This window comes from Lasioglossum baleicum, chromosome 17 (assembly GCF_051020765.1).
Source record: "Lasioglossum baleicum chromosome 17, iyLasBale1, whole genome shotgun sequence".
Classification (NCBI taxonomy): Eukaryota; Metazoa; Arthropoda; class Insecta; order Hymenoptera; family Halictidae; genus Lasioglossum; species Lasioglossum baleicum.
Window position 1 is genome coordinate 4,156,231 of NC_134945.1, and position 13,024 is coordinate 4,169,254.

At 42.3% G+C, this 13,024-nt stretch overlaps 1 protein-coding gene across 1 annotated transcript in view; it reads left to right on the forward strand.

The window, feature by feature from the left end:
- Positions 1–2,888: 2,888 nt before the first annotated feature.
- The window catches only part of LOC143217524 (uncharacterized), a 44,107-nt gene continuing 33,971 nt past the window's right edge, over positions 2,889–13,024 (forward strand). Inside the window, exon 1 of the mRNA XM_076441906.1 lies at positions 2,889–3,093. Coding sequence (XP_076298021.1) covers positions 2,963–3,093 — 131 coding nt within the window. The 5' untranslated portion in view covers positions 2,889–2,962. The remainder of the gene's footprint in view (positions 3,094–13,024) is intronic.

The window sequence follows — 13,024 nt, forward strand, 5'->3', positions numbered from 1 at the left end:
TACTGAAATTAATTACTTAAATTTTACTTTTATTGTTTATATTTCTAACGAGAATTGTAATACAAGATGTAATACAACTCTTGTAATGTAAGCTGTAATACAAATGTTGTATTACAATTCTTGTTATAAATATAAACAATAAAAGTAAAATTTAATGGTCATTTGTGATTCTGATTCGAAATCTGATATGCTTGTGTCTGCGGATTCCTCATAAAACATGTGCCTCGACATTGAAGCGTCACGGTCAAGTTTGCTTACAAGAGAACAAATATGTATCGTTGAAATACATATAAATAGACCGATGGTACCGCACGTGCACGTAAAAAGATATGTAATTTCCCTACATGTGGAAAAGAGTTGCAATTTTTTCTTTCAAAGGCATTAGAATTAGATAAATTCTCGACATTTGGTAATTGTGCATAAAGGGTCCAACCTCACCGATTTTGATAAAATTTAAATATGTTGTAAAACTCGACATTCTGAACAACTTTTTCCTATACATGTAACCGCCGCTCAGCTTTCGTTTTTGAGAGATTTGCGAAAAACTGCAGCTACTACTACATTGAATTTTGCCTATACGTGCACGCCAGTGCTGTGCGTATGCGTTAGCATGATGCGACCACTCGTCAACTGTTTCTACAGATATATCACTACGATCGTTGAACGATCTATATACCGCGTGAACTTTTCAAATCATATGATGATGATGAAGAATGAGTACATATTATATTACGACGACACCACACACATCCACAGAGTGTTTCTGAGCGGACAACCCGAAAAATCCATTTTCTGTTTATTTTTTTCTTGGTTTTTAAAGTGAGCTTTCAGTTTTGAAAGACTACTCCTATATTTCCGTATGCGTGAAAATGGATTTTTCGGGTTGTCCGCTCAGAAACACTCTGTGGATGTGTGTGGTGTCGTCGTAATATAATATGTACTCATTCTTCATCATCATCATATGATTTGAAAAGTTCACGCGGTATATAGATCGTTCAACGATCGTAGTGATACATCTGTAGAAACAGTTGACGAGTGGTCGCATCATGCTAACGCATACGCACAGCACTGGCGTGCACGTATAGGCAAAATTCAATGTAGTAGTAGCTGCAGTTTTTCGCAAATCTCTCAAAAACGAAAGCTGAGCGGCGGTTACATGTATAGGAAAAAGTTGTTCAGAATGTTGAGTTTTACAACATATTTAAATTTTATCAAAATCGGTGAGGTGGGACCCTTTATGCACAATTACCAAATGTCGAGAATTTATCTAATTCTAATGCCTTTGAAAGAAAAAATTGCAACTCTTTTCCACATGTAGGGAAATTACATATCTTTTTACGTGCACGTGCGGTACCATCGGTCTATTTATATGTATTTCAACGATACATATTTGTTCTCTTGTAAGCAAACTTGACCGTGACGCTTCAATGTCGATGCACATGTTTTATGAGGAATCCGCAGACACAAGCATATCAGATTTCGAATCAGAATCACAAATGACCATTAAATTTTACTTTTATTGTTTATATTTATAACAAGAATTGTAATACAACATTTGTATTACAGCTTACATTACAAGAGTTGTATTACATCTTTTATTACATCTTGTATTACAATTCTCGTTAGAAATATAAACAATAAAAGTAAAATTTAAGTAATTAATTTCAGTAAGCTGATGGTACCGCCCGCGCGCGAAAAGAGAAATGTAATTTCTCTACACGTAGAAAAGAGTTGCAATTTTTTCTTTCAAAGGTATTAAAATTAGATCAATTCTCGACATTTTGCAAAGCAGAATTGTTTCAAACGCGCTGAGAACATAACTAAAACCTTGAGAATGTATACAAATTTTATTATTTTTTCAAAGTAACACAAACAAGGTTCTCACTATAACTAAATATTAGAATAATTTCTAAATACCACGATATGTAATCCTTCATTTACCACTAGACGAACAAGCCATGATTGTATCGTAATTATTGAAATCTATTTATTAGAACATCTATTTTTCATTATGCATCTAGCCTCGATAGCAATGACCAATTTTCCACTCAAATGACACCGAACGTACGCTTTCCACATCATTATTATTCACTGATTCTGCAAGAGCACGTTCTACAATTTACTTACCGATAGTCACGAATTCACGAATTTTCATATTTTACCACGTTTTTATTAGCTCGCTTTTTTCTAGTTTCTGTCAGAAAAGGTTGATCGAAATCTTCGGCCTGATAACATATTGAAAGATCTTCGAGGTTACGGCGAGGTGTGGCCTTTTATGCACAATTATCGATCGAATTGAGACATCTATTCATACATTTATCCAATAATATATTTCCGAATCTGTTCCATTACTTTTTGCCATTTTTGTAACTATCTTTTGTATTTTCCAACAAACAAATGTAAAAACACTTTATAAAAATTATCGAGGTTTGTTATATTTACTTTTGTGTCTGGAACTGTCCGTCACAGAGTCAAAGTTCAAATGGCCGAATCTTCCCGACGGTGCTGCGATTCTGCACAATTTTGCTCGCGCATGCGCGATATCTGAGCCGCCATAGCTGAGGCAGTAATATTGGCGCGGAAGTACCGAAACAATCTGTTCCGGACAAAAAAACTTCAGGACGTGTTCTACAAGTTACAAAATATACACAAATGCACATGTTATATATACATTCATTTTTCAGAATCAAATCATACAAATCTTTTCAAATTTTTTTTTTTTCACCGTGTATCCGGTTATTGAGGCTGCAAGCGCCTCTACCGGCCATCCATCGTACGAAAAATGGTGCGCGATATCGGAACAATTGAAGCCTTCATTATAACCACATTATAACTGGCGAACACAAACGCGTTTAGACGTGAATTGTTCTTTGAGCCATTTACAGTATTAGTCTTTGCGCGGCATTGTGCGGTAGTTAGGGATTAGTTAGTTGGTGATTTGGGTGATTAGTGATTATTAGTTATGGAGAGTGCTAGTTCATCGCAACCTACGGAGCAAACGGTGTCCAGTCGAGCACCCAAAGGAAGAAGCAGTACAAAACGACTTCGATGCTCCACAAAAAGATACAGCAGAAGAAAATTACAACGAAATAGGTAAGTGTACATACATATACTGCATGATTTTCGACATAATTTTTCATACTCTTCAAGATTCTCTCGAGTCAAAGTAAAATTATTTCCATTGACGGTGCACCACAGGAAGCGATGGGGTCAGGGGGGCGTAGTCTTCGAAAATCGGCTGTCGCGAGTAAATAATTCGGCAAATACTTACATTAGGGGCTTCATTCTCAACAACTTTTTCCTATACATGGTATTGCCGCTCGATTTTAGTTTTCGAGATTCTATTCACAAACAACTATCGCTGATACTGTATTGAATTTTCCGTACTCTTGCACGCTTCGCAGCAACGTGAGCCTGTCCCGGCGCGGCGTTTGTTTACTTTTTGTTTCTAAACACGCTGTGGAGATGAGAGAAAAAACAGGGTGTCTCTCTCATTACTAGTTCAAATCCTGTATGACGGCTATATATAGAATGCAAAAATCATGCGATCAGAATTAGTTAGGATTAGGTGGTGGGGGGGCGTTGAGGGCCGGCCCGACCACGCATTCGAAAATCAAGGAGTATGTAGTCTTTCAAAGTTGAAAGGTCACCCTATATATGTATGACCCGAGTGAGAAAGTAAACAAACGCCGCGCCGCGCCGGGACAGGCTCACGTTGCTGCGAAGCGTGCAATGTAGCTGCAATTTCTTTCCAAACAAACGACGCTCACGCGTGAACATTCATACTCCGCTAGACCATGTATACGTACGCGAGGATTGCAAGGATACGGGATTCAACTTCTGATTTCTCGATAATGCAAGGACGGGGTTTTTTAGTAGTCAGAATCGCTAGACAGAGTTGGGCAAATTTTATTTCGAATAACGAATAAATTCCAGGATTTATTCGAGAATAACGAATAACGATTTTATTCGCTGGAAATTATTCGTAGCTTACGAATAACGCTTTATTCGTTATTCTTTAGTCACGAATGAATCCCGGGAGTTTTATTCGTTATTCGTTATTCTAAATAACATCAATCCATAGCTCGTCTCGGGCTCTGCCTCGAGTGTCAAGTGTCGAGTGTCGAGTGTCGATTGTCGATTGTTGCCGGCGCGCGGCCGGCTTCGCATATTCTCCGGCCTTTATTCTTATTCGCTGCCGTCATTTAGAACAGGGCTCGAAATTTTTTCATCGCGACGGCCGAGAATCGGAGACTATGCGTCCCGCGCGTCTCGCTCCCCGGACTGGCCCTAGTGCTCGGAGCTGCTCAGGCGCGTACCATTTCATAGGCGCTATTCGTGGTGCATCATGATGACACTCGTGTCAATAGGTTTCCTCATTACACGTTGTCGATGCGTTTTTTTTTGTTAGTGCTATCTCCTGTAGGCCTACTCTACTATGTCGCACGATAATTTCGGGCAGCAGCTGTAGAAAATTAATTAGAAAAATAAATTCATAAGATAAATTAAAAAATTTAAAATTTAGTAGGCCTACAGGGGATACCACTAACAAAAAAAAAACGCATTGGCAATAGTACCTCAAAGGTAATGCGGAAACCTATTGACACGAGTGTCATCATGATGCACCACGAATAGCGCCTATGAAATGGTACGCGCCTGAGCAGCTCCGAGCACTAGGGCCAGTCCGGGGAGCGAGACGCGCGGGACGCATAGTCTCCGATTCTCGGCCGTCGCGATGAAAAAATTTCGAGCCCTGTTCTAAATGACGGCAGCGAATAAGAATAAAGGCCGGAGAATATGCGAAGCCGGCCGCGCGCCGGCAACAATCGACAATCGACACTCGACACTCGACACTCGACACTCGACACTCGACACTTGACACTCGAGGCAGAGCCCGAGACGAGCTATGGATTGATGTTATTTAGAATAACGAATATCGAATAAAACTCCCGGGATTCATTCGTGACTAACGAATAACGAATAAAGCGTTATTCGTAAGCTACGAATAATTTCCAGCGAATAAAATCGTTATTCGTTATTCTCGAATAAATCCTGGGATTTATTCGTTATTCTTTATTCGTTATTCGAAATAAAATTTGCCCAACTCTGTCGCTAGATGAAAGATCAATCTAGCCCATTGTTTGCTTCAAAAGTTCTTCTTTTACGTTTCCGAGCAATGTTTTGCAATACTTGGCTGCATGTTGCCCGTCAAATGACGCTGCAGTCACGCCGGCGTAGTAGCCTCTCGGACGGGCAACATGCAGCCAAATATTGCAAAACCATTGCTCAGAAACGTAAAAGAAGAACTTTTGAGGCAAACAATGGGCTAGATTGATCTTTCATCTAGCGATTTTTACTACTAAGAAACCCCGTCCTTGCATTATCGAGAAATGAGAAGTTGAATCCCGGACCCCCTTGCAATCCTCGCGTACGTGTACATTAGGGTGGACCTAAGCTATACTTGGCGAAAAATTTTTATCGAGATACAAAGCACGACGCCCCCAAGAATGGTTCTCTTTGGTGAGAAAAAAATTTGGGCAAAGTTTGAAATCGATCGAAAAAAAGGATCACGTGGTGCATTTAAATTGAAAATTTTGAAAATTTTGAAATTCATCGTAACTATAAAGTATTATATATCGTTAGATTTGTAATTTTTTTAAAAATAAGAATATGGAAAAATTATATGACCTTAATTAAAAAAAAAATAACAATGACCTTGAAATTTCGAAAATTTCATTTTTAAAAAAATTTTTTTTGTGCCATTATATTTACCATATTGAACAGTGCAACTTTTTCCTCTGACATTTTTTCGTATAACCACAAATAACAGAGATATGTCATTTTGTATTGTACTATTGTACTATACATGTGAATGAATATTTTGAATATATTCTACAGAATAGTGATAAGGAACTATTTCTTATATTCTAATGTAAGGCTATCCGCTTTTAAGATGGCAAGGACAGAGCGGGTCACCAAATAATACGCCGATCAATGGTGAAGCCGCTCGCCAAGAATGCATTTTATTAAATGAACAGACAAACAATACAAAATCTAGAGAGAGAATCCAAACTTGACAAGTCACTGGAAGAACCGGTCCTCAGACCCGAAGTGGCTGTAAGGACCCGCGCTGCCAGCGTATTTTATGACGCTACCCCTCTGGGTTTCCCTGAGAGGGAGGTAGCTGTGTGGTTCGCCTGTGCTGCGGACCCTCGACGTTCGATTTACATGTTTTTCGCTATTGTTGTTTTCGTTGCGTCAGGATATTGCTGGCGGTAATCTTTTACCATTTGCAGTACCAACTGCTTTTCTTCCTCATTGCGAGCTAAAATTTGATTGTATGTAATCCTGTATTAGCTTAACGGCTCTTTCTGCCGAATCATTGACCACAGGTAAAGCCTTAACTATATCTAAACCTAGTTTGTAAGAATCTTCATCTTGCCAAACTACTGGATCTTTTTTTAAAAATTCTGTCAATATATTAAATCTACTAAAAAATTTTCGGCTTTCGTCTGATATAAAACCTGAAATGTCCTCTTGCATGTGATCGGCCACATTAGTTGGTAAAATGACAAATTTTTTATAATAATCGCCGCTACTAAAAGATCACTAATTGATCAAGAAACTCTTGTTCCTGTTGATCTTGTATCTGGGATCGTCGTTTACAACTCTTTTGTAAGACCTTCCACTTGTGGTATAATGACTCCAATTTCTCGACACAGCGACTGTTTAACTGAACTGGAATTTTGGCCTTTTCCCACAACACCTCCACTTCTTTAACAACAAGGTGTGCACTAGACCGAAGGTTCAATTTCACTTTCCGCAAATTATAAAATAGCACTCCTAAAACTTGTCGTTTCGATGGCAACTTAGCGTCAATTATCTGATTTTCATCATGTTCTAATAAGAACAGTTTTTCGCGACTTCTACTTTCCATTGGGCTTCTCAATTTATATAGAAATTGAGTAGTCTTCCTGTATGACTACTGTAACGTCTCGCGTCTGCCAAATCTGGATTGAACGACGATGATCACGAGTCCGATTTTGTAAGTTGAGGTGATAGTTGATCAAAGACAACACTTGAGGTTGTATGTTCGCTTACTCGATACTGATGATTACAGTTCGTTAGCTCAGACAGATCTAATCGGTGGTTCTCTGATACATCTAAATCTTACTTCGGTGTGGATGTCGTTTGTTTGAAAAAGCGTGATGATTGGTTGATGGAGTTGAAAGTAATTGGTGGAAAAACTTGTAAGGATAGGAGTAGGAATAGGAGTGGGAGTTTAAGTACGGGTTGTTATAAAATTTTTAACGAGGGTTTACATCTGTTTCCCGGGTGTGCGCTTATGAATTTCAAGATAGGTAAAATTGTAAAAAAGTGGACTTAAGGTCCACGGGGTACATCTGGAGGTAACGTAATAAATTATATTCGGTCATAGGTAATAAATCGATATGTTTAAATATCTGTTATTTGTGGTTCTACGAAAAAATGTCAGAGGAAAAAGTTGCATTGTTCAATATGGTAAATATAATGGCATAAAAAAAATTTTTTTTTAAATCAAATTTTCGAAATTTCAAGGTCATCGTTATTTTTTTTTAAATTAAGGTCATATAATTTTTCCATATTCTTATTTAGAAAAAAATTACAAATCCAACGATATATAATACTTTATAGTTACGATGAATTTCAAAATTTTCAAAATTTTCAATTTAAATGCGCCACGTGATCCTTTTATCCGATCGATCTTAAATTTTGCACAAATTTTTTTTTCACCAAAGAGAACCATTCTGGGGGGCGTCGTGAAAAAAATTCGTTGGTCAAAAAATAAGGTCCACCCTAGTGTACATGGTCTAGCGGTGTGTGAGAGTACCCTAACGGCGTGTGAATGTTCACGCGCGAGCGTCGTCTGTTTGGAAAGGAATTGCAGCTACCAGCTACAATTATGTACTTGTAATTGCAACAAACAATTACAATTACTTGTAATTGCATTAAAATTACTTGGGAATTGCAGAAATACAATTACAATTATATGGAATTGGAATTGCAATTACTTTCTCTCAACCAGTAATTGTAATTGCGGACCACAATTACAATTACAGTAATTGTGAAAGAAGTAATTGCAATTACTTAACACAATTACAGTAATTGTAATTGAGTCTAACAATTACTTCAGTGTAATTGTTCTTTTAAACCACTAAGTTTTATGTTTTGGACCATTTCACCGTTTTCTTATTGTAAGTATAGTCCACTTTTGCACATGTAATTGAAGATGTAATTAATTACTCATGTAATTAATTCCTGCCCAACTCTGTCATATGTATGATCATCGCGGTCGTCGCGTCGCACAGTGCGAACAAATGGCCTAATATTCGGCACTTATCCAAATTTGGTTATTTATGTATTGTCACGCCGTTCACCGGTTCTCGACAGAATCGGTGACCGGACTCGGGAAATTATGGCCTGACGGCCGGGCCACGCTCGGTCGCGCGAAACGTGGTCCTCCCGGGACAAACAATCACTCGCGTATTCGAAATTGTCCTCCCTCGAGCGCTCGAAATGGAACCTACGGGCGCCAGGCACGCACTCGTGCCGCACGAAAACAATCGGGATTCAAACCCGAGGGATCGCTTTTCCGAACACACGAGGATTGCGCGACCTGGGATAGCGGTAGAAGGGTCCAAGGTTACACGGGGGATGAAGGACGGGGCATTCCCCGCGACGGGAACGTTTCTCACAGGGAAAGAATGAACCGAGACATTTACGGCAGACAAAGATCGTTTATTATCTCGGGAATTAACGTTGACAGGCCACCGGCGAGAGCCGGTGGCAAACAAGATGGCCGCCGGCGCGATCTCGATCGATTTCGACGGGTGTTCGGTCGTTCGCGCGTAATATTCCCGGTTCGCGTCGGACTCGGCGGTCACAGGATTCCACGTGAATGATACAAGCCTGGAAAGGCACGATTTCCGCCGAGCCCCGATAGAATACGCGTCGCAGTGCGAAGAGACTAGGCGAGGACGGCAAACACGTAGCGAGATCGAAGCGGGCGCGTCGCGTCGTCCCACCGTGGAACTTTCGAGGATCGTGAATCTAAAGGGCCGCAATCGAAATTCGTACGTCCCGCAAAACCACTCGGGATCGCTACGACACACTGCTTCGGCGCCGGCGCGAGAACACTCGTCTCGAACCCCGGACGCGCCGAAGCACTTAGCCCGCGCAAATAGGTTACAGAACCTTCCAAAAGACGTCCCGAGCCAATACGAGCAATCACAGAACTTTATTCGCAACAATATGACCGGTACTTACCAAACGGCACGGCTCAAGCCCGACAATGGCGGTCGTAGCACAGTACTTTTCTACAATCAACGCGGTTTCAAAACACGTGCGCGTGTCACTGTGTCCTTCGTCCTAGTGACACACTTCGCGTCGGCTCGGAACGCGGAAACGGGGCGTCCCCCACTACTTCCTCGTCTATCCTCGCTGCTACGACGGCCGGACCTATCGCGTGGCTCCTCGCTACAGGGCCGAATTCAGGGAATTCGGACCCGGGCCTCCGACAATTGTTCATTTTCTCGGGGCCGCGTCCGATAACGCTGCGAGGGCGAGGGGATGGACCCGAGCTATTCCAGGTGAGCTCTCGCGGCTGTTCCCGGGTGAGAGTCGGCAAGGTTGGGCAGATGAACGTCCCTACGAAGTCATTTCCTCGTCGGCATCTCCGGGTTGGTGAATCCGAGCTCGGTCCAATCCCCGTTGTCTTCCTCGTTCGCGCCGTTGCGTGATAGGTCGGCCGGGCGTCTTCCCGTAATGGCTTTCGCCAATTAGCAGCTGCGGATAGGTGTCGGCTCCCCTTGCAAGGGAGCAGGTCCTGAAACTCCGTGTCGCGCCCAGCGGCGCGACATTCAAATGCGATAAATTTTCCGCCGCTGGAGGCCGGTTGTCTCCAGGGAGATCGATCGCTACGCTCGCTTCGATTCGTATCGGCTCGCGAGTGACCCGGTCTCGGTTAAAAGGGTTCGGACAGACGTCGGCAAAGCTGCCACGTCACAGTATATATAGGTAATTTTTTTACAGAAAATTATATTTACCAACATAATTAATAAATTTATTAAGAAATTAACAATTTTTATTTAAATAAAAATATATTTTTAAAAACTAACAAATTTAAAACGAAATTAATAATAAATGTACCATATTTAATATTAATAATAATAAACTTAGACAAATTATAATAGTATCAACAAAATTAACAAACTTAACAAAACGCTATTCGCTATCCGAGTCATCCTCGGTACTTTGAATGTGATCCAAAACGAATCATTCAATCCCGTGATCTTGCACATTTCTGATTAAATATTGATCAATTTCAGTAAAATCGCAAGATTTGCTTTTTGTTGTCGTTTCTCGAGATATTTCAATCTCTTCAGATAAATCGTCCACCCTGTATAATTATTGCAAAATTGTATTATGCATAAAAATGATTATTATATGATTATTAATAACAATTTCCATCCTAATACGCATTTTTTGCAAAAGAAATGTATTTCATATCGTGATATACACGAATATTGAATTTTTCTGTGGCGGACAAATGGCAAAATTTTGTACAAAAATCCAAATTTGTTATGAATGTATATGTATTGGTAATTATTCGCAGAAAATGAAACTTAACGACATAACTAATAAATTTAAAAAGAAATTAACGAATTTTCCACAATACAACATAAAGGCAAGGTACGGGCACTTATTAAAAAGTTTATAAAATTAAGAGTAGCGGTTAGTTGCAGGCTAGACTATGAAATTCTTAAACTACAACAAGTAATATATCCGAATATGTCAAAATCGGGTATCAAATCAGTGTGAAACATTTACACATTCACTGTTGGGTTTGGTTCTCTACTATTTATTTTGTCTTTCGTCCTATTACGTCGACCGACCGAACAACACTGTTCGTCTTGCGGCCGCCGTACACGAACCCGTGGACGCTTACAATGTCTCGGTGTTCGGGTGTGTGTGTAGAGAAACGCCTTACATTAGTCTATATGTACCAGGTGAACTTATTACCTATATATATATACATAGCTCTCGCTTCAGGATATCACACTGTAACAGACCTACATAACGTAGGCCCGTTACGAATAAACCCCTAGCAAACCTCCACCGGTTATACACAACGTCGCGATCTAGTAACGTACCACCGGCCTCCTGTCACAACAACAACACCGCCCGTACCGCACGTACCCCGCACCCAGGCCCGTATTCCAACGGGAATCCAAATCAAATTTTCAAAATACTGTTCGAAAGACGGTATACGTCATTATCAAAATACCGCACCGCACCACCATCCCTTACCACCAAACCATCCCTATAAAAGCCGTCGCGAACAGACTAGGACCACCTGAGCTTGCCAGCAGTTATCCAGGGACAACATCGTGCGATATTCCAGTGCTGTGAGTATTCTACCTGTGACCGTTGTCCACGTCTCCGCCGTTATCGGCATCCTGGTTCCGCTGGTACGAGCCGTGCTCTACCTCGAACACCCGGTGCGTCACCGGTCTCTTTCGCTAGGCGCGTCGCCTCCGAGAGTCGACGATTAAGAAGCGGTGTGTCACCCCTTCGGCCTCGTCGGAACCCTGCCGTCCTGTCCGTCCGCTGGTGCGAGCCGTGCTCCACCTCGAACACCCGGTGCGTCACCGGTCACTTTCGCCAGGCACGTCGCCTCCGAGAGCCAGCGAATAAGAAGCGGTGCGTCACCCCTTTGACTTCGTTGGAGAACCGCCTGTCCAGTATCCTGTACTTCCGCTGGTGCGAGCTGTGCTCCACCTCGAACACCCGGTGCGTCACCGGTCACTTTCGCCAGGCGCGTCGCCTCCGAGAGTCGACGAACAAGAAGCGGTGCGTCACTCTTTGACTTCGTCGGAGAATCTCCTGTCCAGTTATCCTGTCGCTCCGCTGGTGCGAGTTGTACTCCACCTCGAACATACCCGGTGCGTCACCGGTATATTTCGTGAGACGCGTCGTCCACGAAATCGGCCGAACTAGAAGTGGTGCGTCACCCTTCGACGTCGCCTAAGAACCGCCTGGAAAGTCACCCTCGTGAGGCGAGTCGCCCACGAGGCCAGTCGAGCCAGACAAGGTGCGTCACCTTGACCGAACTCCCTGAACGACTGTCCGGAGGAACTTCGATGACCCGTGCGTCACGGACATCGAAGGACCACTACAACCCGGCCTAGGTAGGGAGATCACGACGACAGTCGCGATCTAATCCTACTCCTGTCCATCCTGCCTGCACCCTACGCCTCTTACAGGTAGTACTCTCACGGTCACACGTTTTAAACTCACGGGTACCGTAGCATTATTACCGTGCACTATATCCTGAGGAACCGTATCCTGAGGCACCGTAGCTTACGCGTCCGAAAGGCAGCGAGTATAATTTATTTACCCGCAACCCACTCGTCTCAGTTATTTCACCCGTACCAACTCCGTTCCTCGCGTCGTCACTCCACTTGTCGTTTAGAACCCTGGGTCGGCGAGCTGTTCAACACCAAGGAGCCCGAACGCGAGGAAGCCGAACGATGACGAAACACACCTGTTTCAACACCTCCCCCTTCTTATTTCGTAAACGCTCCGAACGGCGGATCGGTGACTGAGATGTTTCGGGTGTGTGGAGTCGTTCACTATCCGTCCCAAGTGACCTTTCCGGCCTGGTCTCCTTGCGTTTGATGAGCTGATTCGCATGTCTTTTCCACGGTTTCTCATTGTCTACTTTAACCAAGTACGTGACACCCGGCACTAACACTTTTTCCACGATTCCTGGTGCCCACGACTCTCTTCCCCCCTGACTATATTTCTTTGCCATGACTGGATCATTTACTGCGAAGTCCGCTCGTTTAGTGCCGGGGTAATTTTTTATTTGTCGCGATTGGTGCGTTATGATACGCTCCCAAGTTGGCGTCGGTCGTAACAATGAAAACCGCGTTTTCAATTCTCGCCCTAATGCTAGACTAGCGGGAGTCTTTTGTGTGGC